This window comes from Myotis lucifugus, unplaced genomic scaffold (assembly GCF_000147115.1).
Source record: "Myotis lucifugus unplaced genomic scaffold, Myoluc2.0 scaffold_195, whole genome shotgun sequence".
NCBI lineage: Eukaryota > Metazoa > Chordata > Mammalia > Chiroptera > Vespertilionidae > Myotis > Myotis lucifugus.
The window spans coordinates 1,959,123-1,986,906 of record NW_005871243.1 but is presented as its reverse complement, the minus strand read 5'-3'; the positions used below and the strand labels follow the sequence as shown (position 1 = coordinate 1,986,906).

Below are 27,784 nucleotides of genomic sequence, written 5' to 3'. Positions count from 1 at the left end.
GGCATTCAATCGTTTATAAGCAGTTCTTGTCACAGAAGGGGGAGAAGGCGGCCCACTCAACCTGGGCCCACTTCAGGTGGGAGCCCCCAAAGCAGGAAACCTCAGCCGGCAGCGCTCCCCCGGCTGCGCCCCCAGCACCCGCACGAGGCAGATGGCAGGGAAGTTAAGCTTGCGACCGAGACCGAAAGGCCCGCGGCGGCAGCAGGGGGGCAGTGAGCAGATTAAGGCTTGATCCTCTGCCCTCGGAGCCCCTGACCCATTTCTCTGTCGGAAAAGGAAGCGGCTGTGGTAAGACGCGGGCGCAGAGGGGCAGAGAGGCTGTGGCCAACGCCGGCGGTTTCACGAAGTGCTCTAATTTTTTAATTTTTCCCCTGGGGAGGGCAGCCAATGGGAACTGTGAAGAGTGACAAAAGGCATCAGAAGATGCACGCACAGGGAGCCACGTGGTTAATGTGTCAACCACACATGATTTCTTATAACAACAACATTCAGCACCCTGTCTACGTCCCCCAGCCGAGGTTCTGCTCAAGTGCGGAGCAGCCACACCAGAGCCAATCCACAAACCCACAGGTGTTTCAGCAAGGATGGCCGGGGGCCAACCTGAGAGCCTGTGTCTGGGCACAAGGGGCAGTGGGTAGAGGGGCCGAGGGCCGTGATCTGAGGATGGATGTCTCGGGATGAACAAACCAACCTCTTACGGGAGGAGGGGAGAGACCAGAGCATCCGTGGAGCAGCGCAAAGTGAAGGGTCTGGGCAGTCCTGGCCCCGCTGAGCCAGGAACTGGCTCCTTCAGGTCAGTGCCTTGGACCATGCGAGCAGAAAGCTGGGGACCTCTCCCTGCTGCGCCTAAAACACCCCAGGCTTGTTCTGAGACCCCCACCAGGGGCGTTCCTCTGCGGCCCCTCGGCCGTTGGAGGTCTTGGAGCTGGCGTTGGGGAGGAGTCTGTCTTCCTCACTGGTCACCAGGGACAGCCTGGGCTCTAGGGCCAGTTTCACCCGCTGTGGACACTTCCCAGGCCCGCTGGGCAAGGGCTCAGGGTCTGCGGGACACCCAGGAGGGGTGGGAACGGAAAGGGCAACAGGTGCCTCGAAGTTTTCCGCTCCGGGGCCGAGAGCAGCCTGGGCGCCCCCAGGGTCCGGCCGGCCCCCCGGTGGCACTTACGCGCTAGTGGGTCCACCGCTGGGCAGAACCGAAACTTTCTGGGGCCAAGCGGAAGACTGTGGGTGCGCGGCGGAGACGGCCATGATACGCAGAGCCCGCCACCAGCGGGTGCGGACTACAACTCCCGGCATGCACCACAAGCCCGAGGCCTACAACGCCCATCGGACCCCAGCGGCAGATGGGCTCAGACTACAACTCCCGGCATGCTCCGCAGAGCTGAGGTTGACAACGCCTACTGGTTCTCCCTTGCATCTGGCTGTAGGTTAACCTTTCAATCTCCGAGGACACACAAACCACGGTTTTGGGAAAGCAGCCCCGTCCGTGTGTGACTTTTGAGAATTTGAAATGTGGCTAGTTTGAGTTGAATTGTACATGTGTTATAAGTGCGGAATACACTTGAGTTCCAAAGACTTAGTGTGAAAAAGAAATTCCGAGCAGAAAGCAGTATCATTCCTTCTGGTTGGTCCTTGTTCAGACACAGTTGGATTAAGAATACGAAAAAGCCCTGGACTTGGAGACAGAGACGTGGGTGTTAGGCCAGAGGAGAGATAGGGACAAAAAACTGAGCCAGGGAACACTCAAGACAGACTTGGCCTCGGACAATTTCGCCTAAGGCCTAAATGGAGCCAATTTTCCACCATCCTGATTCACACAGGACTTGTTTCACACTTTATCTCCAACCCTTCTTCTGTGTCCCTCCTTTCACCCCAAATCCTAACCCAATTCCCCCCATAAGCAGAGAACTTTTAGGAATCTTATGTAATGATCTTGGGTAGAGATTTATTTGTGCATATGATACAATGATTCTGTTTTTATTAGATGATTACAATAGTAATTCATATTAGTCTGGGCTGAATGATTTACAAAGCAAGTACTTTACACACATAACCTCATGTGCACCTCCACTGTGTGCATAGAATCTGTCTTTGTGTTGTTGACATACAGTTTTACAAATGAGGACACTGAGGCTCTGAGAGATCCAAGGTCACAGTAAGTGAGTAAAGAGCTTGGATTTGGGGTTTGAGTCCAGGGCTCAAATCCCAAGAGACTTCTCAGCCAGTTTACTTTGGGGGTCTTTTCTACTGGGGTTTCCATGCGTGTGGGTTTCTTTGTCCCACCAGAGGCAGCTTTCACAAATGAAAGCCATAGGAATTCAACAACCAGGTGAGGCCTGGGCTGGTGGGCTCTGGAGAAGAACCCATGGGAAGCCTGTGAATGGTACCTGGAGTGACTGGAAGATGGATGTAATATAAGCAAGTGTCAGAAGAGGAAATGGAAGTAGAAAAAAAAAAACACACCAAAAAGAGAGTCTCCTTATCCACTTACTCAACCAACCACAAATATTGTGGGGCACCAAGGCAGGTTCTAGTTATGCAACACAGATTGTGCTGTTGAGGAAGTTCCACTCTAGCTGGAACTTCATCTGAGGTCTGGGGCTGCCCTGGGCTTGGAGGCACGTTCCTGTTTGGAGATCAGCAAGGTTCCTCTCCTCTTGATTTTGTTTGAGGGAGTGTGGAGGTGGAAATGCTGTGAAGAGGATCTTCCTTGGGTATCGTTGGGGATTTTATATGTTTCTGGTGTGGCAGTTCTGCAGCCCGGTGACCAGGGCAGCATATTTCAACTATTAGGGGAGGGATAGGCTCACAAGAGTCCGGTTGAGGTTGAACAGTGGTTTTAATGGGTGGAGGGAGGAGAAAGCAGGAGGTTGTAGCTGATGAAGGGTGTGGTCAGAGAATGTAGAGTACAGTCCCTGGCCTCACCCACACTCCCTTTTTGATAGGGGGTCCCTCTACCTTCCAGTTTTTACCTTTCTGTCTCTATGCCTCTTTCCTTGCATTCCCAAGGAACTGGATTAGGAGAAGACTCTTGGTTAAAGATCACTTTCAGAGCTAGTCTATTGGGAGTGCCAAAACATCACTAGAAATGTAGAGATGGACATGATTGTATTTCATGAACTGCTCCTAGGGATGTGGCTGTATGTGTTGAAAGAAATACTTAGATATGCATCTTGGGATTTGAAGGAATGGGATGGGGTAAGGAGACAGTGGATCAAGCCTCTCAAAGGCCATGCTCTCTGGTGATACAAGACCCCTTAAGCCTGCCTTCTAAGAAGAGTGGGCTCAAAACCCATGGAGCTTTGGTTTGGCCAAGTGGGTGTGTAATCTGGAATCCTGACAGCATGGCAGAGGCCAAGAGGAAACTGGGTCTTTTGTGGTTGGATGCCACGCTGGTGGCATGGGGGCTTAGGATGGAATAGAATGCACAAGTTAGCTAGCAGTGGATTTCAGGGGCCTTGAAGGACTTGCTAAGGTGTGTGGGCTTTATTGTAGGTATAGGAGCTGCCTAAGGGTTTTGAGCAGCTTGGTTTCAATGCAAAGGATGCTGGTGGGGAAAGAGATGAGCAGCAGGAAGATCCCGAGAAAGTGAGCCCATTGGGGACGAATCCATGCCCCTGCAATGGGGAGAACAACTTTGAGAGGCCCTGGAAAGGCAGAGTCAATAGAACTTGGCCGTGGGAGTGGCGGAAAAGGAAATCCATGGCTTGAAAATGACTCAGGTTTGGAGGGGGAGCACCGGGGGGGGGGGGGGGGGGGGAAGCTGGTGCCGTCAACCAAGCAGGAGAACATTCCAGGTGGAACATGATGAATCTGAAGTGTCAGATCAATAGCTACCGGGAGAGAATGAGATATTGGAGGAATCTTCACCTTGGCTGCCTTCACCAAGATGGATGCCAGCCTGGGCCTTCAGAGCTGGACGTTGGGACCTTGTTCATCTTTATATTCTCCAAGTACTTGCTTCATGCAGACGGCAGCACTTACTGAATTCATTCTTTTTTTTCAATAAAAGATCTATGGACTACATATGCTAGAAGTTGGAATTATGATGCAGAACACATCTCCAGTCCAGTTGTAGGTTTTTAGAATCCAGATTTGAGGATGTGGGTACTTTTGTCCTCATCCAGTCATCACTGAGGAATGCTCTCTAAAATTAGCTGGGACAACCGTACAGTCAGGAATGGGAGAGACTGTCTTGCCAGCAGCCTACATTTGCACAATTATCACACATGAGTTTCAGCCCCTTATCAAGTCTTGAAGGATGCTCCTTTCTGGGAACCCTTTCATGTTTTAGAACCTTCTGAACTAAGCAATGATAACAAACCCATGTCTAAATGAATGAATAAATGAAGGAATGAATAATAAGCTCAGAATCTAAGAAATGTTTTTCTTGATGGCAATATAAAATTTCCAGGCAGGGAGCACCTTTTCTGCAGTAGGACCTCCTGGTATAACGTATTTCTTTCATCTCCCACCCCTGCAGCCGTAGCATCCCCAGCGTTGTGCCTTCTGCAATGCTCTTTCTTGTACCACTTCTCTTTGCTCCCCCTCCATCTTTTCTGTCCATCTCAACCTGCAGCGCCAAACTCCCTTTCAATAGAAGGAGGCGCCCTCAGAGTGGAAAGCACCTGGGGAGTGAGGTAACGGGGAAAGGCTGGGTGCCTGTGACCGGCAGAGCCCGGAGTGCCGGAGCAGACTTTTGAGGTGTCTGCGGAACTTGACCCCGACAAAGACATAGAGCACTGGGTTGAAGCAGCAGTGGGAGAAGGCAAAATCACGGCAGATGAGCAAGGCATAATCCAGCTGCCAGTAGATCTTGCAGCTCTGAATGATCTTAAGTTTCAACAGTGTTTGCAGGAACAGGATGAGGTTGTAGGGAGCCCAGCTGATGAAGTGTGCCAGCACAATGGTGAGGATGAGCCTGACTGTCCGGTGGTGCCGTTTGGACCGCGAGCGAAACAGAGTCCTGAGAATCTCCACGTAGCAGAACAGGATAATCGCCATGGAGAGCAGGAAGAAGACAACGTGCTGGTAGACCGAGGCCAGGTACCACTTGAGTTCTGAATAATCACATTTCGAAGGTTCCGATGAATATTCTGGAGGATCAAACACTTTGTGGAAGATGGCATCGGGGATGGAGGACAGGATGCTGACGGCCCACACAGCTGTGGTCATCAACACGCGGCATTGGAGGGTGTAGACTCTCAGGGACGAGAGGGGGCTGACCACAGACAGGTAGCGATGGATGGTCATGATGGTCAGGAAGAAGATGCTGCTGGAGAGGCTGATGGAGAAGATCATGTTGGAGAGCTTGCAGAAGAAGTCTCCCAGCACCCAGCCCCAGTGGTACACCAAGGCCCACAGAGGCAACAGGAAGGAGAACACCAGGTCTGAGAGGCACAGGTTGAGGATGAAGACATTGGTGAGGGACTCCAGGCTCTCATACTTCACCAGGACCCACAACACCAGACTGTTGCCCACCAGGCTGAGGAAGAACACCAGGCAGTACAGGATGGTGGTGTTGAAGGTCGCAAAGGTGAAGGTCTGAGTCTCACACAAAAGGCTCTGCGAATCATAATCATAAGGGGTGGTGGACTCTGGGATGCCTGAGGGCTCCATCTAGACACTGAGAATATCTGAAACGAATAACAATAAGATACCTAGAAAAACCTCAGTAACTTGGAAGTACAACATACTTCTAAAGACTCTAGGAGTCAAAGAACAAATCACAAGGCAAATTGTACAATATTTTGAACTGAATAATAATGGAAGTAGCACATATCAAAATTCATGAAATGTAACTAAAGCAGTGCTTAGAGGAAAATTTTATAGCTTTAAATGCTTTAATTAGAAAAAAAGAAAGGTTTAAAAATCAATGATCTAAAATTGGTGGCTCAGAAACTGGAAAGAGAACAAATTAAACCCAAAGTAAGTAGAAGGAAGGAAATAATAAAGATAAAGAAAGAAATAAAGAAATAGAAAATAAAAGAGAGAAAATGTACAAAACAAAATCTGGTTTTTGAAAAATATTTGTAAAGGTAATAAAACTCTAGCTAGATTGATTGAAAACAGAGAACGGAAACTGTCAACAGCAGGTATGAAAGAATGGTGATTGCTACAGATCTTACAGATTTTAAATGAATAACAAAGAAATATATTAATTTTATCTTAAATTCAACAACTTAAATGAAATAGGAAAAAACTTTAAAAAATTCAACTTACTAAAACAGACATGAAATGATATGGCAAATTGAAATGTCCTGCATTTATTATAGAAATTTAGTTAACTATATAAAAAAATTTTCCCACAAAGAAAACTCTAGATGACTTTTCTAGTGAATTCTGTGAAACTTTATGGAAGAAATGATATGAATCTTATAAAAACTATCTGAAATATAAGATGGAATACTTCCCAAACCATTTTATGAAGCCAGCACAATCCTGATACCAAAACCAGACGAAAATATTGCACCCCCCCCACCCAAAATGACAGACCAAACTTCCTCATGAACATAGAAGTAAAACCCTTGACCTAATATTAGCAAATCAAATCCAACAATATATTTAAAAGGGATAATATACCATAACCAGGTGGTCTTTATACATGAAATATAAGATTGGTTCAGTATTTGAAAAATTAATCTGCTCGACTGCCATGGCTCAGGGTTGAGTGTTGAGCTATGAATCAGGAGGTCACTGTTCAATTCTGAAGGTCAGGGCACATGCCCGGGTTGTGGACTCAATCTCCATTGTGGGGCGTGCAGGAGGCAGCCGATCAATGATTCTCTCTCATTATTGATTTTTCTATCTCTCACTGCCTCTCCCTTCCTCTCTGAAATCAATAATGATCGTTTTTAAAAAGAATTGTTCTTTTAAAAAATAATCTATATAATTCACCATATTAACCAGAATAATGACAAAACTACATGATCCTTTTTGATAAATGCAGAAAAGCATCTGACACAACTCAATACCCATTCATGACATAAACTCTCAGCAAATTAAAAATAAAGGGGATATTGGGCATCTACAAAAACCACTCTACTTTTCTGTTGGTTATTCATTCATTTACTCAAAAATTGAAAGGTACTCCTAGTCTGGGCCCGGAAGGCCTGAGGAATATGAAGGAGAATGTTGCCAGACCCTATACCACTCTGAGTTACATTCTAGTTGGTTCCCCTTTGCCTGTCATTGCTCTCTCTCCCTATCTCCTTGGCCTCCTCAACCCTAGTAAACTTATCTTTTTGGTCCGCAATATATTTTGGATTGAGAAACACAGTTCTAAATTATCTAACTACCAATAACAACCACACCTTACATAAAAATTTATAACCGCCGAAACCGGTTTGGCTCAGTGGATAGAGCGTCGGCCTGCGGACTGAAGGGTCCCAGGTTCGATTCTGGTCAAGGGCATGTACCTGGGTTGCGGGCACATCTCCAGTGGGAGATATGCAGGAGGCAGCTGGTCGATGTTTCTCTCTCATCGATGTTTCTGACTCTCTATCTCTCTCCCTTCCTCTCTGTAAAAAATCAATAAAATATATTTTTAAAAAAATTTATAACCAATTAATCCCCTCTACTGTCTTTAGCATAAGGAAAAGAAAAGTGTTATATATGACAGTTCTACTCCAAGCACCATGCACCGACCCATGGAATCAGCCTCTGGAGGGAGGGCTCAGGAATCTGCACATTTATCAGCTCGTCAGGTGGTTCTGCTGGCCACCAAAGTCTAAGAATTCCTGTTAAAATTAGAGGAGAACATAAGTTTAAAAGGAACTCACCTATATCTACACCTCTTTCCACGCGTCTCAGGCAGAAATGGTGCTTCTCATGAGAAACCAAAAGTAGGTTAGAGGAAGGTGGGAGATGGAGTCTTCACTAACCCCTCCTCCTCCCACCACCAGGCTTCCTACCTGGAATCTATCAAGGGTAGGTTCAGGTAATTTTGGAGTTAGAAGGGATAATAAAGGATAATGTATTTTTTCAGTTGTATTTCTATTTTATCAAAAATTGTATTTGATTAATGTACCGGTTATAAATAATTATGATTATTTGAAATTAAGATAAAATTCATGTAATGTAAAATTCACTATTTTATTTATTTATTTTAAATGTATTTTTATTGATTTCAGAGAGGAAGTGAGAGAGAGAGAAATATAGAAACAAGTGATGAGAGAATCATTGTTTGGCTGCCTCCTGCAGGCCCCCTACTGGGGATCGAGCCTGTAACCCAGGCATGTGCCCTGACCGGGAATGGAACCATGACCTCCTGGTTCATAGGTTAATGCTCAACCACTGAGCAACACTGACCAGGCAAAAATTTATGATTTTAAATTGTGGAATTCAGAAGTTTTTAGAATATTCACAATGTACAATCATCATTACTATCCAATTTCAGAACATCTCCATCACCACCCCCCACAAAGAAATGCCATGCTTGTTAGTAATCAATCCCACTCCTCACCTCTCTCCATCCCCTGGCAACCACTAATTTACTTTCTGTCTCCATGGTTTTGTCAATTCTGGACATTTCATGTAAATGGAATCATACAATATGTGATCTCTTGTGTCTGGCTTCTTTCACTTAGCACATTTTGAAGATTCATCCATGTTGTGGCATGTCAGTACTTCCTTTTTAAGGTTAAATAACTGATTAAGTAATGGTTGCATAATTCCATTGTATGGTTAAACCACATTTCATTTATCCATTCATCAATTGATGGACAGTTGGGTTGTTTGACTTTTTGGCTATTATGAATAATGGTGCTCTGAACATTCATGTACACATTTTATTTGGACATATATTTTTAATTCTCTTGGGTTGTGAACTTTCTGGATTGTATGGTAGCTTTATGTTTAACTCTTTGAGGAACTGCCAAACTGTTTTTCACAAAGCTGCACCATTTTACTTTCCTACCAATGTTGTATGAGTGTTTCAATTTCTCCACATCTTTACCAACGCTTGTTAGTTTCCTTCCTTTAAAAAATTGATAGGGTATGAAATGATGACTCATTATGATTTATGTTTATATTTCTTTAATGAATAACAATGTTGAGTATCTTTCCACGTCATTTGGAAATTTACTTTATTGGGTATTTTTTGGGGGAAGTATCTATTCAGAACATTTGCCTTTCTAAAATTTGGGTTATTTGGCTTTTTATTCTTAAAAGCATTATTTATATACTAGAAGCCCAGTGCACAAAATTCGTGCACAGGTATGGTCTTTAGTGGCTGCTGGCTGCTGGCCGGGGCCTCCCTTCATTCCATGCCACCCCCTGTTGGTCAGCGCACGTCATAGTGAGTGATCAAACTCACGGGTAGTCAAACTCCCAAGGGGACACTTTGTATATTAGGCTTTTATATATATGGCTTCTGGACACCAGTTTCTTATCAGATATGTGATATGCAAATAACTTTATCCATCCTGTGGTTTCCTTTTTAATTATTTGCTGGTGTCCTTTCACACACAAAAGTTTTTAACTTTGATAAAGGTACATTTATAAGTTGTTTTTGTTTCTTGTGGCTTTGGTGTCATAGTTAAAAAACCATTGTCTAATCCAAAGTCACAAAGATTTGTACCTGTTTCCTGCCCAAAGTTTTTCAGTTTTATCTCTGAACTCTTAATTATATTCCATTATTGTCTTAGGCCAGCATTCCACTGTTTTGATGACTATAACTTTGTAGTAAGTTCTGAAATCAGGAAGTATGCGGCCTCCAGCTGTATTCTTCTGTTTAAGATTGTAAATAGATAAATGGAGTATGATTGCAAGTGGTTTCAACAAGGGTGCCATGACTACTCCGTGGGAGAATATTAGCCTTTTTAGCAAATGTTGCAGGGAAAACCAGATACAAAAGAAAAACTTGGACTCCTACTTCATGTGAGATACAAAAATTAACTCAAAATGGATTAAGGGCCCAATTGTTAAGAACTAAAACTATAAAACTATTGTGGGTCAAAGGACACTATCAATAAATGGAAAATAAATTTTAATAGGGATTGCATTGAACCTGTAGATCAATTTGGGGAGTATTGCTATCTTAGCAATATTGAGTTTTTCAATCCATAAACACTGCATTTACTTAGGTATTCTTTAACTTTTTCCCATGGTGTTTTGTGGTTTTTGATATACAGATTTTATGCATTCTTGCTTAAATTTACTCCTAAGTATTTAATTTTATGCTGTTGTAAATGAAATTGTTTCCTTACTTTTATTTTCAGATTGTTCATTAATAGAGTATAAAGATACAACTGATTGTTATATATTGATCTTATATTCTTCATCTTTTACTAGCTTTAATAGTGTGTGTTTTTTTATTTTTTTTGTTTGTTTTGTTTTTATAAATCTAGGATTTTCTGTAAAATCATGCCATCATCATAGTGAGATGGTTTTACTTCTTCCTTTCCAGGGTCAGTATATACATTTTAAAACAGAAAGTTCTAAAACATGCGTCAGGCTGCACAGAGGTGGGGCTGAGTTCCAGCCTCATGTCGACTCAACATGCAAAAGGAGAAGTCCAGTCCTGGGTATAGCACAGTGTGGACAGCGACCTGGTTACCACTGTTAAGGTCTGGACCCGTCTGTGGGAAAGTAGGATCCAGGGCAGAGAACAGCGTCAGAGGTCTTTGGCATCAGTATCAGAGTGGAGTCCTTGGCAGGAATGAATTGCTATTAATACATGAACTTCTGACTGTAGGTCTCCACGGTCTCATGATCTAATGGGACCAAGTCCAGCAATATGGATGGCTCTGTTTGAGCCTCAGCCCCATGGACATGAGACCAGGCATGGGCTTATTCACATCAAAGGTCTTGCAGCGTTGGGAGCCCTTGGGGAGAGCATCCTGGCTTCAGTGAGCAGTACGTTCACAGGGAACATATGCAACCATGGCACTGATAAGGGGCAGCCTTGGGTAGCCGTGCAGGCTAAGGATACCATGAAGGGATGGAAAGGAAGAATACTGCAGCCTTGTTGATGACAACACATGAGACCATGTCAGGTCCTCATCATACACTGAATAGGCTTTAGGAGATGAGGTCAGGAAGACTAGTGCTGAGGTCCTGTCATGGGGGGTATGTATTTGCAAGGGCCAGTGTAATCTGGATTTTGAAGTTAGTGTGACCTATTTGAGTGTTAGGCTGGAGAGGGTGGGCCCTTCTATTAATGTCAGAGTCTAAGGCAGAGTTAGATCTACAGGAGGACATGAAATGGCAATAGCTTCAAGAGTTACAGAAATTTGTGACCCTGTGAAGGTCACTGCAGGTCACTGCACATTATTCTTATTGCATCAGTAATACAGTCACAGGAGTCAATGTGAATCATTGATCAAAATCAAAGATACATATTGAGAAACAACTCCATATTGATAGTAAGTAAGAAAGCAAGTAAGACAATAGACAGGTGAGAGGGGAGGGCTCTGCATACAGGAGAGGACTGGAGGCCAGCAGGTCCAAGTGGAGGCAGAGCTGGAGTTGGAAAATCACTGTGCAGCCATCACAGTGAAGGTTGGTTGGTTCAAGCAAGAGCCATCAATGGACACTAAGTCTAAGGGTGAGGAATTTTACTGACAAGCAGGATATTTTCATGGTCTTAAAGTGTCTCCACACAGACTACTTATTAAACAATAGTAATTACATAGCAGAGAAATTGGACAACACCTTGACAAAATGATCAAAATTAATGAGGGTGCAGGTGGACATCACGTGCCTCCAGATGTGATGTCCTGAGAAGGACACAATATCACTATTCTAGCCAGGGAGGCATAACCCAAATCCAAAGATGACAACTCATCAAACTCAACATGTGGAATCCTCTGTTAAGAAAGGGGGGAGCTTGCCTGGCTGGTGTTGCTCGGTGGTTGAGCGCCAACCTATGAACCAGAGGTCACCGTTCAATTCCCGGTCAGGGCACATGCCCAGTTGCAGGCTCAATCCCCAGTGGGGGATGTGGAGGAGCCAGAGGATAGATAATTCTGTCTCATCATCGATGTTTCTAACTCTCTTTCCCTCTTCCTTCCTCTCAGAAATTAATATAAAGAAAGAGGGGAGCTCTATTCCTCAAAAATGTCACTGTGAGAAAGGCTGAGAAACGATTCCAGATTAAAGGAGATAAAGAGACATGACAACCAGATGCAGGATATGACCCTAGGTTGGATCTTGCCTGGAGGGAAAGACTTGTTATAAAGAACATGATGGGATAAACTGACTGAGCCGAATACCCAGATTAGACACAAATGTTAATGTCAACACAGAATTTACTGACATTGAAAACTGCGCTGTGGTTATGTAATATGTCATCCCTATTCTCAGGAAGTACACACTGAAATATTTAGGGATGAAGAGCCATGGGCTATGCAATTTATTTTTAAATAATTCGGGGAGAGAGAGAGAGAGAGAGAGAGAGAGAGGGAGAGAGAGAGAGAGAGAGAGAGAGAGAATGCCTGCAAGCACACAGGAAAATGCTGTGGGGCAAAATGTTAGCAACTGTCAGTGACAGTGGCAACAGTGTGAGTTCTGTATGTGCTGTTCTTAGTCCTGCCTCTTTCTCTGTTTGAAATTCTATTCAAATCAATAGTTTAAAAGCTAAAAACAAACAAAAAGTAGACGGTGCAAAACCTTACTCTTCTGTCCTCCTTCAAACCACTTTGATTAATTTCTTGTGTTTCCTTCCCAAGTTCCTCTTTGCAAATACAATCGGGTTATTTTTGCATGAAGTCATGATCTAGAGCAGTGGTTCTCAACCTTCCTAATGCTGCGACCCTTTAATACAGTTCCTCATGTTGTGGTGACCCCCAATTTCATTGTTACAAATTGAACATAATTAAAGCATAGTGATTAATCACAAAAACAGTATGTAATTATATATGTGTTTTCCGATGGTCTTAGGCGACCCCTGTGAAAGGGTCGTTCGACCCCCAAAGGGGTCGCGACCCACAGGTTGAGAACCACTGATCTAGAGTCTCCACCTTCTCAAAGATTCACTCAAATGGCCTTGCTTTTTCATTTGTTTCCTACAGAAGTCTTTATTGTTAGTATAATACTCCGAACTTCCCCCTCTGGCCAAGTAGTCCATTCATTCATTGGCGGAATCTGTAGCAGGTAAGACATCTGGACCTTGGAGTGGGAGCAAGAGAGCTTCTCCTAAGTTGTATCCCTAGGTGCCCTCTGAAGGGGGTTCAGGCTGGGAAGGAGGGAGCAGAGGGCCCAGAAGCCCCTCTGGAGGCCCTGATTCCATAACTTCAAAAGCCCAAGTCTGTTGGGATCCTTGCCTGTCTAGCAGGAGGATCTGCACAGACAAGCATGGCTTTCGGGAGCCTCCATCTCTCTGCCAACCACTGACTTGATTAGACCTCATAGCAACACTTCAGTAAGGAGGGCACTATCCATATTTGAACTTTAGGGATGAGCCTGCAGAGCTGCCCAGAGGTAAGTCACTGGGCCACAGTCAAATAGCAAGAAAGTGCAGTTATCAACATCAGTAAATTCTGTGTGAATGTTAACACTGGTGTCTAATCTACTCATGGGTATTCCTGCTTAGTCAGTTGATTCAATCGTGTTCTTTATCATAGCCTTTTCCTTCCAGTCAAGATCCAATCTAGGATGAAATCCTGCATCTTGTTGTGATGTGGCCGAGTGGGATTCAGCCCAGCTCGCCTGACTCCGAGGACTCAGGTTTCTTGGGGATGGCTTGGTTCAAGCTGTTTTCCAAGATTGGGTGTAGGGTTGGGGTTGGGGTGTTAAACAGTATCTGACCCTTTAGGCTGGGGTGGAATGTCCCCCTCCATCTGTCTTCTTACCGTTCTGGAGGATCTTGGTGGGCAATACAGAGTTATGTGTGTTCACTGTAAGGGCAGACCAACAAGAAATTCTTCCTGCTTTTGAACTATCTCTCTTTCATGGAGATATTTCTTCCCAGTTGCCAGGAAGAAATTGTGGTAACTGGAGTGAGTAGGGAGGGACAAGGCAAAAAATAAAAATAAAATAAAAAGAAACGCCCGGAGGAGGTTCAGTCCTCATTATATGTGTCAGACTAGCATTTTGAGATTTCATTTCAACACTGATTTCTTTTCACACAAAGATTTTGACCCACATGATCAATGAAGGGCTATTTGGTGACAGCTTTAACTTGAAGAGACGATATAACCATTCTGGAAAACAATTTGACCGAATCTTCAAAATTTAAACACACACCTATGTGATCCAGCCATCCCACTCCTATGTATTTACTCAAGAATACAAAAACCAGCTCCAGGCGGTGTGGCTCAGTGGTTGCACGTCAACCCATGAACCAAGAGGTCACTGGTTCAATTCCTGGTCAGGGCATATGCCTGGGTTGGGGGTTCAGTCCCCAGTAGGGGGTGTGCAGGAGGCAGCTGATCGATGTTTCTCTCTCTGTGTCCCTCTCCCTCCCTCTCTCTCATATCAATAAAGACATATATTTTTTAAAAAGGAAATAAAATTAATGTCCATACAAAATTTTGTTCATAATAGCAGCTATTTCTGCTATTCATAGCAGCTATATCTGTAATAGTGCAAAAACTTGAAGCAGTCCAGGCGTCCATCATCAGGTGAATGGGTACATAAACTGTGGAATACCCATACAGTGGCATACTCTTAGCAATTAAAAGGAACCGACTATTAACACGTGCTACAACACAGATGAATTTCAAAATGATGCTGAGTGAAGGAACTGAGAAAGAGGATACACTGGGTGATTGCATTTATAGAACGTTATAAAAAATGCAAACTAATCTGCAGTAATAGAAATCAGATCCGTGGTTGCCTGGGTTGAGGGTGGAGAGAGGGTTTGAATACAACGGGGCATGATGAAACTTCTGTGGGTGATAAAAAGTTTGTCATCTTGTTGTGATGTGGCAATAGAGATAGGGAAAATATTGCCAATGTGTGCTCTTAATCAAATACTTACAAAGGCAAGGTTCTGGTTGACCATCCATGTATTTGATACTTTAAGATGCTTTAGTCAATCTAAGATGTGTAATGACATTGGCTGGTGGCTCTCCATTGTCCTAGAGAAAGTGAGCAAAGAAGATTAGCTCAGGGCTTCAGATTGTCAGCTCAAGTTTTGCATGAGTGACATGAAAACTTCTAGATCTGTCCTTAAAGAAATCTATCTCCTGTGGCCAGCAGACTGAGATTTCTGAAAACCAAAACACCTCTCAACCTGCAGTGGCCAAATCATAATGCAAACCAAATCCACAGCCTTGCAGGGTATCTTCTGTTAAAGTGAGGGCATTGACTAGGGAAAAAGAGATCCTGAAAATTGGGACAGAGACATATGGGAAGATCCAAGGAAGCTGGGGTTATAGAACCCCTTCATTGCCAGGAGAAGCAGCCCTTCCACCTCTTTATGACCCACCAAGCCATCACTGAATGGAGGTGTTATAAAGGGTGTCCCAAAATTCACGCAAGAAGTAATTTTGATAGAAAACACAGGTTTATAATTAAAAATTGTAAATTTTTTATTGATTCATAAAGCATATAGTATAGGGTTATGTATGGAATAGCATATCAGGTAAATGGCCTCCACGGCTTTGCTGGCACATACGCACTCTTTTTTTTATTTTATTGCTTAAAGTATTACAAAGAGTATTACATATGTCTCCTTTTTTTCCCGCCCTTGACAATCCCCTGGCCTCCCCTACCCCCCAGTGTCTTATGTCCATTGGTTATGCTTATATGCATGCATACATATGCACTCTTTTGTTGAAATTTTCCATGACCGTTTTGCATAAATATGGCTGAATTTCGATGAGGCTCATTTTCATCTTGATGGCTTTGTTAATCGACAAAATTGTCGCATTTGGGGTTCAGAAAATCCATGAGTGATTGTTGAGAAACAAATGCATCCACAACGTGTTACTGTTTGGCGTGGATTTTGGGCTAGAAGCATCATCGGACCATTCTTCTTCGAAAATGCGGCTGCTCAGGCAATAACAAAAGAGTGTGTATGTGTCAGCAAAGCCTTGGAGGCCATTTAACTGATATGCTATTCCATACATAACCCTATACTGTATACTTTATGAATCAATAAAAAATTTACAATTTTTAATTATAAACCTGTGTTTTCTATCAAAATTACTTCTTGCATGAATTTTGGGACACCCTTTACATGAGACAGGACCAAGCAGGCCCTGAAAGCACAAGTAAGTTATGTGAGGAAGTGACCCAAATGCCCACGGCCCCTACGCTTGCTACACTGCCTTCTTACTCCCAGCCACACACCTATGACCTCACGAGGAATTCCTTATGTCCAGTTGAACGAGGAGGAGAAAAACTCATGTCTGGTTTATAGATGGTTCTGCGTGATCTGCAGACACCGCCCAAAGGTGATCCACTGGAGAGGCACTGCAGCTTCTTGCTGGACATCCCTGAAGGACAACGGTGAGGGGAAAGCCTCCCAACGGGCAGAACTTGGAGCGCTTCCCCTGCTTGTTCATTTGCTTGGGAAGAGCAAGGGGTACCCATGCTCTTAGTCATGTTATTTCTAGATGGTGTCTGGGTTCAGTCCCACCGATCTCAGCCTGTGCACGTCAAATCTGCTAGTTGATTTCGGAGGGGAAATCTTAGTTCCCTGATTCCCAGTTTTGGGTATAGAGAGGAAAGAGAAAAGGACTCTCACTTTTACTTCTATATAACAGGCAGCTTGCATTTCCCGTTTCTAGCAAAAAAGAGGAAAGGGTGCCTGGCCACTTTTCACTTTCACTTGACCAAGGTCCAACTACACATGACCACTGTAGTCGCCCATATTTATTTTTTTGGTTCGACTTTATTGAGGTACTAGAGGCCCGGTGCACAAAAATTTGTGCACTCGGGGGGGGGGGGGGGGCCCTCAGCCCGGCCTGTGCCCTCTCGCAGTCTGGGACCCCTCGGAGGATGTCCACCTGCTGGCTTAGGTCTGCTCCTTGGGGGATCAGGCCCAAGCTGGCAGTCAGACATCCCTCTGGCAGCCCGGCAGCCTTCGGGGGATGTCCACTTACCAGCAGGGAGCAGACCTAAGCTGCAGTAGGACATCCTTAGTGCTGCTGAGGAGGCGGGAGAGGCTCCTACCACCACTGCTGTGCTGGCAGCCGTCAGCCTGGCTTGTGGCTGAGCAGAGTTCCCCCTGTGGGAGCACACTGACCACCAGGGGACAGCTCCTGCATTGAGCATCTGCCCCTGGTGGTCAGTGTGTGTCATAGTGACCAGTCATTCCCAGTCGTTCTGCTGTTAGGGTCAGTTTGCATATTACCCTTTTGTTATATAGGATAGAGGCCTGGTGCATGGGTGGGGGCCGGCTGGTTTGCCCTGAAGGGTGTCCCGATCCAGTTGGGGGTCCCCTCTGGGGTGTCTGGCCAGCCTGGGTGAGGGGCTGATGGCTGTTTGCAGGTTGGTCAAGCCCCCCCAACCCCCAGTGGGGACCCTCACCCCATGGAAGTTTGGCCAGCCTGGGTGAGAAGCTGATGGCTGTTTTCAGGCTGGCCACTCCCCCTTTAGGGTGAGGGGGTCCCCACTGGGGTGCCTGGCCAGTCTGGATGAGAGGCTGAGGGCTGTTTTCAGGCTGGCCAAGCCCCCTGACGACGGAAGCTCCCAGCCTCTCCTTTTTTTCTTTTATTTATTCTGGGATTTATTTACCTTCTATAATTGAAACTTTGTTGCCTTTTGCAGAGGCTACAGCCAGCCGCAGGAAGCTTGGCTTCCTCCATCACTGGAGCAACCAAGCCTCTTGCTCGCTCCAGCTCCATGGCCACGACTGGCTGAAAGCAGGTATCTGGGGTTTATTTAGCTTCTATAATTGAAACTTTGTTGCTTTGAGTGGAGCTCAGAGCCGCCGCGGCAGGCGGAAAGCTTGGCTTCCTCCATCATTGGGGCAACCAAGCCTCCTGCTCGCTCCAGCTCCGTGACTGCTGGCCGCCATCTTGGTTGGGTTAATTTGCATATAGTCACTCTGATTGGCTGGTGGGTGTGGCTTAAGGCATAGCAAAGGTACGGTCAATTTGCATGTTTGTCTTTTATTAGTGTAGATGTATTAGGCAAGGTTCTACCAGAAAAAGAGCATCAGTAGGATGAAAAGCAATCTCTCCCTCTCTGTCTCTCTCTCTCTACATATCTATAATAATAAAAGAGTGTAATATGCTAATTAGACTGGACGACCTTCTGGATGAAGCCCAGGTCCTGGGTGCCAGAGGGAAGCTGGTGCTGGCAGCTGGGGGAAGGAAGGCCTACTCTTGCAGAAATTTTACACACACACACACACACACACACACACACATATATATATATGTCCCAAAAAATGTATACATGCTTTACAGCTGATAGCTCAATTGATGTTTCTTTCTTTTTAGATTTAACGCATTGGAATTAATAATTATTCAAAGTGTGTATATATTTTTTGGGACACCCTGTATATATACATATATATGATATACATACATACATATATATGATATTTAGATATATTTATAAATATGTATTTATATATATACACTATCATATCATATATTTATATGTAATATAAATTATAAATATATACAGTTACTATATACATATATATTTATAGATACATTTATAATAACAAGTATACACACAGTTATAATAACAAAGTCATACTTGTTCCTACGTGATACCACTATCTTGAGTACAACTGAGAATGTACTAAGCTTTTCCCTAGACAGGTTTCAAAGTTCTTGGGTGATATTCTTTTCCTGGATATCTGGTAACTTGAATACATAATGTACAGTTACTTGTTATTACTATATCTTGTTAGAGCAGTGATGGCGAACCTATGACACGCGTGTCAGAGGTGACACGCGAACTCATTTTTTTGGTTGATTTTCCTTTGTTAAATGGCATTTAAATATATAAAATAAATATCAAAAATATAAATCTTTGTTTTACTATGGTTGCAAATATCAAAAAATTTCTATATGTGACACGGCACCAGAGTTAAGTTAGAGTTTTTTAAAATGCTGACACGCTGAGCTCAAAAGGTTCGCCATCACTGTGTTAGAGGGTAAGAGAAGGAAGACAAATTTATTTGCTTTAATACATACGTATATAGACATACTCATGACAAAATAAGGAAGAGATACTTATAACAGTTCTGGTTCACATTTCTCTATCTGGCCACATAGTCATAGCTGGTATTGACGGCTACCTTCTTTCACTACCCATTCCATACTCTCGTTGCCCTCCGCAGGTACTTTAGGTGGTCATGGTTCTTTGACTGATCCAACCCTTCATTCCTAAAACCTGGACCATTAGCATTTCAGCACGTAGGACTAAGAGACACCCCAAGGAGTCACCCATGTTCCAGACATATTCTTTCTAACGTCTACTGTGTAGTGGCAGGTCAGTTACATGCCAGCCTGCGCAGTGAATCCCTCCTTTGCCTGTTGATTCAGAGGTAAGAGGACCCAAAGTGTCCGGATGGCAGCCTCAACTTCTAGTTCAGTGGAATCATTGTTGTGTCTTTGGAACCAAGACCTCCAGACAAGCAGAACGTAGGGCCGTGGTCAGCAAACTGCGGCTCGCGAGCCACATGCGGCTCTTTGGCCCCTTGAGTGTGGCTCTTCCTAAGCCTTAGGAGTACCCGAATTAAGTTAATAACAATGTACCTACCTATATAGTTTAAGTTTAAAAAATTTGGTTCTCAAAAGAAATTTCAATCGTTGTACTGTTGATATTTGGCTCTGTTGACTAATGAGTTTGCCGACCACTGGCGTAGGGGAATTCTGGTTCGGGCAGGAATGAAAGGGATCTACTACCTGCCAAACGCAGTCACTGGCTAGAGCAGCAGGGAGTGTGGGGGGAGTGGCATGCAGCTCAGTGTGCACTGGAGGCAGCTGGGGCCATGGGTCAGGGTGTGGGGAAGGCAAGGAGCACTGGTGAAGCGCCCCTGACCTAGCAGAGTGGGCAGGGGAAAGCCACTGCAGAGGCTGGTGAGACCTACAGCCTGGAGAAGGCTGCTTGACCTGGGACCTGACCTTTGGCTGAGGAACAAGTCACTTCCAACCCTAGCCCAGCAGAAAGGGGCCCAGAGGAATACATGCTCCAACCTCTTTCTCCTCCCTACTCCACTCCATCCAACTCTTACTGGTACCTTCCCCTGGGTCCAGCAAGGAGGTGAGAGAGCCTGTTGATACAGCCCATTCATGGGAGCACGGGGCAGGGTGGAGAAGGTAAGACACCAGTTCAGAGCTATGGGTGATCCATCCCCATCCTGCCCCATTCAGTGCATGCTTCCCTTGCCGACAGCATTCCGTCACCCACACTGTCCCCTCTGCCTGAAGGCTCTCCTGGCCACCCTCCCCTAGTTCATTCCTCCTCCTCCGGGGCTTAAACTTCCACCTCCTGAACAGGTCAGGCTCTTGTGTTGATTGTGTTCTTTTGCACCCTGTCATTCTTCAAAGCATGGCTCTGCTTATGACAACATTTTCATCCAATAATGATGTATTGAACAATCATAATGCCAGCGGCCAACACGTGCTGAGCTCTGATGCCAGACACTGTGACTGTTTGTTAGACGGTTGTCTAGAGCACCGTCTCCGTGAGGGCAGGGACCACGTTGTGTCTTGTTCTTGGCTCTCGCTCTTTCCAGTGTCGGGGACAGTGCCTGGCACACAGTAGGAACTCAGCAAACGTGGGGTTAAAAAGTCCCCACAATGAGCCTAGCAAGTATTTTCTAGCTCTCTTTTCACGTGGGAGAATAAATATGAGGGTGAAGTTTTAACTGTTAATCCCACTCTTCTTGAATGTGAGCTGGTCTTAGCGAATAGCTTGACCAATTGAACCCAGTGCAGGGACATTCTGGGACTTCAAGGTCATGAGAAGTCCGCAGCCTTCAGCTGGACCTCTTGGGACATTCTGGCTGGGAGCCCTGAACCACCAGGTTGTTGTTTTTTTGTTTGTTTTGTTTTTGTATTTTGTTGTTGTTAATCCTCATTCGAGGATATTTTTTCATTGATTTTTAAGGGGGTGGAAGGGAGGGGGAGACAGAGAGAGATACATTGATTGGTTGCCTCCTGAACTGCCCCTACCTGGCTGGGGGTGGGCGTGCCCTTGACCCGAATCGAACCTATGGCCCTTCACTGTAGGCTGATGCTCTACCTACTGAGCCAAACCGGCTGAGGCTGAACCACCACTTTTGAAGTCCACTGTCATGTGGCCGCTGTGCTGGTAAGACCACATGGGAGCGTCTGGGCCAGCTCACCAGTCTCCTCTGCCAAAAGCCATCTACCAGCTCAGTAGCACCAGGGACCTCCATGGATAAAACACACACACACACACACACACACACACACACTCACAGCTGAGTCCCGCTCAAGTTCTTGAGTCACAAAATTATGAGAAATAATGAAATGGTGCTCATTTTAAGCTGCTATTTGGGTGCTTTATGAGACAACAGAACGTGTAAGATTGCTGAGGGGGAAATCCCAGCCTATTTTCCATCCTGCCTGCCGCCATCCCACACTCTCAGATAAACATCACCACCCGGAGTTTTGTGAACTCTCCAGCAACTTGCCTTTGATGTGGCTTGAAGGCGAGTGCCCCCTCTATTCAGCTTCCATTTGCAGCACAGCCGGGAAATCCCCAAGTGACAGCTGAGTCGCTCTGGGCCACCTGCCAAGTCTTCACATGGCACCCCTTCCACCTCGGTGGCAGCAAACTCACTGACTCGGGTAGAGGCCCTTTCCTTAGAAGCATGCTCTGGCCCCTGGACCACGTGGGGTCTGGTTGGAGGGTATGCACAACGGGAGCTGGGGAAACACGGGCGGGCGGCTGGCTGGGGCTGCCCCTGGACACACCACCTCGCTTCCCAGGTTGCACGCAGAGCAAAGCGCCTCTGGAACCATCGGGGTGTCAGAGGGCAGCCACGGCTTGCAGTTAGAGGACTGGCCCCTGGTGGGTGTGCTCCCAAAGTGTGGAGAATTCCGGATGTTTCTGGTAGCACTAATGACTAAACAGACAACGAGAAGCTTGGGGCCTCTGGGCCTGCCCCAGGGCCTCTGAAAGGGTCTGGTGGGGATGTCCCTGGGGCTCGGGGCATGTGTCAGCTCCTCATGAGTAGGGGGAGGGGGTCCTCTTCTCACTCCCCCATTCCTTGGGCGGGTTGGGGGGAAGGTGACAGCTTTCCTGGCAGAACAAGAGTTTGGGGAAGAGGGAGGATGTGTTTGTGATTTAGCGAGACAAGCACAGGAAGGCGGGGCCTTGAAGAGCCTTGGACTCTCCTATGCTCCTGGGCACGGCCATCCTTTCTCAGCAGGAAGCTGGTGTGGACACAGTGCTGTCTGGGGCTCAGGATGAACGCGGTTTCCCAGGCCCTACCCGACCCAGGCCGGCCTCTGCCTTTGTAACAAGTGTCTAGGAGGCTCAGGAGGAGGAAGCCAAACGGTGAACTTAACATCAGGGGCGCTGGAACTAGGCTGCTTGGGTTTCAACTCGGACTTCAGGATTCAGTGCCCGTGTAGTTTTGGTGCCTCAGTTTCCCTAGATGAATTGCAGAGGATTACAGCACCCACCTCACTGACTGTGCCATGTCAGGCCTGGCATTATTCTAGGTGCAGAGGGCTCGAGAAGGACTAAATCGGGTTCCTTGCCTCTAAGATGCTCAAGGCTCACAGGTGTGGAAATGGGCGATCGGGATGCAGGGTGGTGAGTGCAATGTGAGCGGCTGGCTCTGAGCACACCAGCCTTGGAGAGCAAGGAAGGCCTCCTAGAGGAGGTGATGTCAAAGAAAGTTCTGCAGGACGAGTATGAGTCATCCAGGGGCTGAACGCCAGGTGCTGGGGAACACACGCCGTAGTGCACATTCTGGGCCGCCCGCTGAGTCAGAGCGGATGAGGTGTGTGGTGTGAGAGGCAGGACTGCCAGGGTTTGAGGCTGGAAAGATGTGTAGCCTCTTTGGGTTGAATTTGGTCCCCGTTGCCTTCGGTTCTGGCCAGCTCATCTCCCACATGGCACATCCTTACCACGAAGGCCACCTGGTGTGCCGAACAACAGCACTCACCCTGGACCAGCCAGCCAGCGCTCTGTTTGGTACAAGAAGCCACAGAGGCCCGACTCCCCGCCCACGGAAACACGTGACCACTCCCAGTGAGAGGAGTGTTAAGTAACTGTGGGTCCGTGCTTCCAAAGCATCTCATGGAGATTCAGGGAAATCTTCCAGGGGCCCCAAGCTTCTCGGGTGTCTGTTTAGTCATTAGTGGTACCAGAAACGTCCAGAATTCTCCACACCTTGGGAGCACTGGAAGTTTTCACTTCCAGGGAAAACTGACATGGGCTAACTCTTGGAAGGTGAGTAGAAATGAACAGGAAGACAAAAGAAGGAAGAACGTGAGATGGAGAAGATCAGCCAATGTGAGAATCAGGGCTGGTTCGAAGGACTCCAATTATGGCTCAAAAGGAGAGGACTGGTGGGTGAGACACGAGGAGAGGGAGGCAAGGCCTTTGCGTTAAACTAAGGAGTTTGAAATTCATGCTGAATGAGACTTAGTGAAGGTCTCAGTAGAGGAATAGGGTGATCAGTGGACTCACTGGGATACTCTTGGCTGTCAGGGACAGAGCACATGTCTACAACAGCTTAGGTAGTGGGAGGCTGCTGATTCCCCTTAGGAAGAAAATGCCAGGGCTGGTGCAGCAACTCGGCAATGTCACCAAGAGCCAGGGCCCTTTCTGTCTCTTACCCCAGCCGCAGCCTCTCTGTGGTTTCACTCCTCAGGTTGGCAAGAAGGCTGCTATGGCTCCGGCCAACATGGCTTCTACAACATCCAGAACAGGAAGTGAGGAGGCATCTGTCTCAACGAGTGTCTCTCGTCTGGGGGAATTTTTGGTTATTACAACTGGGGAGAAGCTCATGACATCTAGCTGGTAGAGGCCAAGGATGAGCCAAACAGGACAAACTCGCATGAAAGAAAATTGCCGACGTGGCAATGGCGCCGAGGTTGCAAAGCCCTGGCCTAAACTAATTGGGTGCCCTTAGCTTAAGCGGGGAAGGTGGGGTTTCCCTCCCTCACTCTACAATTGGAGCGAGAGCCCCAAGATCCCCCTCTCTGGCTTGGCTTCCGAGTGACCCTAGACACTGCCAGATATGTAAATGTACGATAAAGCCACACTTGGTATGGTTAAGTGTAAGAAATGAAACCATAAAACCAGGAAGGCAGAAATAGTTACCAGATGGATAGGGAAAGACCTTATAAAGATACTTATATATTTCCACATGTTACACATAGACTACGTCCATGCTCCTCAGCACATGCCATTGGGGAAGGGAATTATTATCTGTCAGACATTGAATTGCCGATAGACTTTTCTTTCTATGTGATACATCTTTAGTTCCTCAAATTTTCATTCCTCTGTTGTGTTAAATGGAGTGCCCTTTATTTTTTCAAATTTTCAAAGCAGAATGTGAGGATTGATCTTGCTATGATGGGGGCAGTGATGAGGGAGGAGGGGGGGGACATTGGCTTAGAGGTGAGTGTTGCTAACCTACAAGAAATACAGCTTGTGTATGGTCACCCCCAAATCTGATATTTCCGCCAGAGGTTTCTGGTTTGGCTTACGTTTTTTAGAGATGCATTGCTGACCTGACATTTTTAGTCTTCCTTTTCCTGTTTCTTGGTTTTTTGTTTTTTGAAAATGAGAGATTGAGCTCTGCTTGTTAAATGTGGGTATAAGAATGCCATGTATGTATGTATGTATGTGTGTGTGTGTATGCATGAATGTATGCGTGGTTTTATATATGTTTCCATGTCAACAAAGTTAGCTCACCAAGTTCCAGGCTCCTTCAATAACAAAAGATGTAGTTCTCTTTGTAGCCCATCATCACTATAAAATTATCAGCTGGAAAAACATAAAATAAAATAGTAAACCAAGTTTCTGTGCCTGAAAATCTTCACCAAGTGAGTTATTGGAAACTAGATAGCATACTTGTAAATAATCCAAGGATCAAAGAAGTCTCTAGGGGAGTAAAAATATACATTGAATGGAATAAAAATACAACACATCACACTCTGTGGGAAACAGTTAAAGCAGTGCCGAGAGGGAAATTTATAGCACTACATGCCTACATTATGTCTCACATAAGTATCTAAACTCCTACTTTAAAAACATAGAAAATAAAGCAAAATAAATCCAAGTTAAGTAGAGAGAAGGAAAAATAAAGATAAGAGCAGAAATGATAAAATTGAAAACAAAAAACAACAGTGAAATGGGATAAAAAAATTTATGCTGGTTGAAAAGATCAATAAAAAATGATAACCCTCTAGAGCAGGGGTGGGCAAACTTTTTGACTCGAGGGCCACAATGGGTTCTTAAACTGGACCGGAGGGCCGGAACAAAAGCATGGATGGAGTGTTTGTGTGAACTAATATAAATTCAAAGTAAACATCATTACATAAAAGGGTACGGTCTTTTTTTTTTTTTAGTTTTATTCATTTCAAACGGGCTGGATCCGGCCGTAGTTTGCCCACGGCTGCTCTAGAAGAATGACAAAAAAGAGAAAGACACAAGTGACTGATACCAGGAATGAAGTAGAAGATAGCACTACAGACTCTGCAGCCACCAATAAATAATAATCAAATCCTATGAAGAGCTCTACAGCTTAGGGAAGTGGACTAATTCTTCAACAAATACAGACTACCACAACTCACCAATTTGAAATAACTTGATTAGCCTGTCAACCATTAAGGAAACTGATGTCATAATTTAAAACTCTCAAGAAAGAAGTCTCCAGATTCAGATAATTTGACTAGAGAATTCTTCCAAATGTTTAAAGAAGAGAGAACACTTCCCAATTCATGTTGTGAGACTGGTATCAACTTGATACCAAAACTAGACAAAGAAAGTACAAAAATAAATATAACCACAGACTAATATCCCTCACACATGTACATGAATAAAATCCTTAACAAAATATTAGCAAGTAGCATATGGGGTTTATTCAGAGATTGACTTCAAGTCAATCGGTGTAATCCACTATATTAAAAGGCTAAAGAAGCAAAATCACATGATCATTTCAGTTGATATAGAAAAAAACCCTTGACAAAATTCAACAGTCATTTATGATAAAACTCTCAGAAAAAAAAAGGATGGGAAAACTTCCTCAACTTGATAAAGAATATCTATTTAAAAACCTATAGCTAACCTCATATTAAAGGTGAAAGACTGAGTGTTTCCCCATAAGACTGAGAACAAGGCTAGGATGTCAGCTATCAATACTCTTATTCAATCTAGTGCTGGAAGTCCTAGACAGTTTAACCGTTTGAGTCCCAAGCAGCGCGATCGCGCTGCTTGGTATTTCTCGACATAAAATAAAACAAGCGCTATCATGCTGTTTGGGTCTTTTCGTACTCATTTAGAGAAAGCGCGGTTGCGCTGTTTGGGATTCTTCGACAGTGTTTTTTCAATACCCCCTGGGACTCAAACGAATCGTATGTTTTCTTGACATAAAATCTCAGCAGCGCAATCGCGCTGCTTGGGACTCAAAGGGTTAATAAGGGGGCGGGGGAGGGAGGAATACTTATTTGAAAGGAAGAAATAAAACTGTCCCTGTTCAGAGATGACAAGATGGTCTACATAGAAAATACCAAAGAATATTAAAAAAACAACAAAAACAAAAAACTGAAATGATTCCTAGAATAATAAGCAAAGCTGCGGATACAAGAGCAACATGTAAAAAAATCAATTGTATTTCTATGCAGTAGCAATAGAAGTGTGGAAAGCAAAATTAATGTACAATTAATGTATAACATTTCTCTTAAGAAAGGAACACTTATGCATAAATCACCAAAATGTGTACAGAACAGGTATGCTGAAACTACAAAATGTGGATAAAGCAAAGGACATCTACATAAATGGAGAGACATACCATTTTCATCGGTTGGAAGATTCATCAGAGTCAACATACAAGAGACATCCTTGCCTAGTTATGGGCCGTCCTCTAAAAAAAACAGAACACACGCTGTATGATCCCACAATTGCACTGTTAGGCATTTATGACCAAGAAATAAAAATTCATGTTTTCACAAAAAACTATACATGTTTATAGAAAGTTTATTCTTAATAGCCCCAACCTGGAAACAACCAAAATGCCTCTTAGTAGATGAATGGCTAAATTCCATATCATGGACTACTACTCAGGGGTTTTATGATTAGTAAAAAAAAAAAAAAAAAAAAAAAAAAAAGCACCCTCAAAAGGTCACGTACTGTGCAATGTCATTTACATAACACTCTTGAAATGACAAAGCCATAGACATGGAAAGCAGGCATGGTTGCCAGGGGTTAGAGATGGTGGGGGCAGGTGTGACTACAGAGGTAGCGAGAGGCAAGTCATGGAATAGCTGTGAATTCAAGTCTGGAAGGCTCGGGTGTATGCAAATTAAAGCTGTCAGATATCATTTTTTAACCCATGTATTGGGCAAAAATTAGAAAGTCAGATTGTTAGGATGAACCACTCCTAATCTCTCCTACTTGGACATGTTTTCTGAAATATATTTTGTTAGAAGCTTTTTCCCATAGCTCTGGGCAGACAGCTGGCGCCTGCAGAAGCAAGATAAGATGAATCCCCCTTTGCCTGACTGACCTGTGACCTCTCCTCCCTTAATTCCCTTGACCCACTCGTGCCCTCCCCTCCATTCCCTCCGCTTGACTGTCTGGCGCTGCCACAACCTGACCCTATGTTGCATGCTTCTACCCTAGATAAGAGAACCCAACCTTCCCCTCGGGGCTGACACCCACACACTGGTCTCAGCCTACTGTGAGAGAGCGCAATAACATTTCTTAAAAGTCTCATAAC

At 44.9% G+C, this 27,784-nt stretch overlaps 2 protein-coding genes and 1 non-coding gene across 3 annotated transcripts in view; 1 reads left to right on the top strand and 2 right to left on the bottom strand.

Annotated features, from left to right (window-relative positions):
• FYCO1 (FYVE and coiled-coil domain containing 1) overlaps positions 1–3,311 on the bottom strand; it is a 65,826-nt gene extending 62,515 nt beyond the window's left edge. The window contains exon 1 of the mRNA XM_023760871.1: positions 1,163–3,311. The gene's annotated coding sequence lies outside the window, so the exon portion shown is untranslated. The remainder of the gene's footprint in view (positions 1–1,162) is intronic.
• Positions 3,312–3,863: 552 nt separating this feature from the next.
• XCR1 (X-C motif chemokine receptor 1) lies at positions 3,864–7,857 on the bottom strand. Its single transcript, XM_023760888.1, has 2 exons — positions 7,779–7,857; positions 3,864–5,633 (listed from the first exon to the last, which is right to left on the bottom strand). Exon 2 carries the CDS (start codon positions 5,614–5,616, stop codon positions 4,591–4,593), a length of 1,026 nt encoding a protein of 341 aa, XP_023616656.1. The 5' UTR covers positions 5,617–5,633; positions 7,779–7,857; the 3' UTR covers positions 3,864–4,590.
• A 5,920-nt stretch (positions 7,858–13,777) lies between these two features.
• On the top strand, positions 13,778–13,983 carry LOC111827630. The gene has a single exon (XR_002831262.1). It is a non-coding gene; the product is annotated as a small nucleolar RNA U85 (small nucleolar RNA).
• The last annotated feature ends 13,801 nt before the right edge of the window (positions 13,984–27,784 follow it).

Bases quoted from the DNA above. Each gene is read 5' to 3' on its own strand.
- XCR1 (XM_023760888.1), bottom strand. From the start codon at position 5,616: ATGGAGCCCTCAGGCATCCCAGAGTCCACCACCCCTTATGATTATGAT.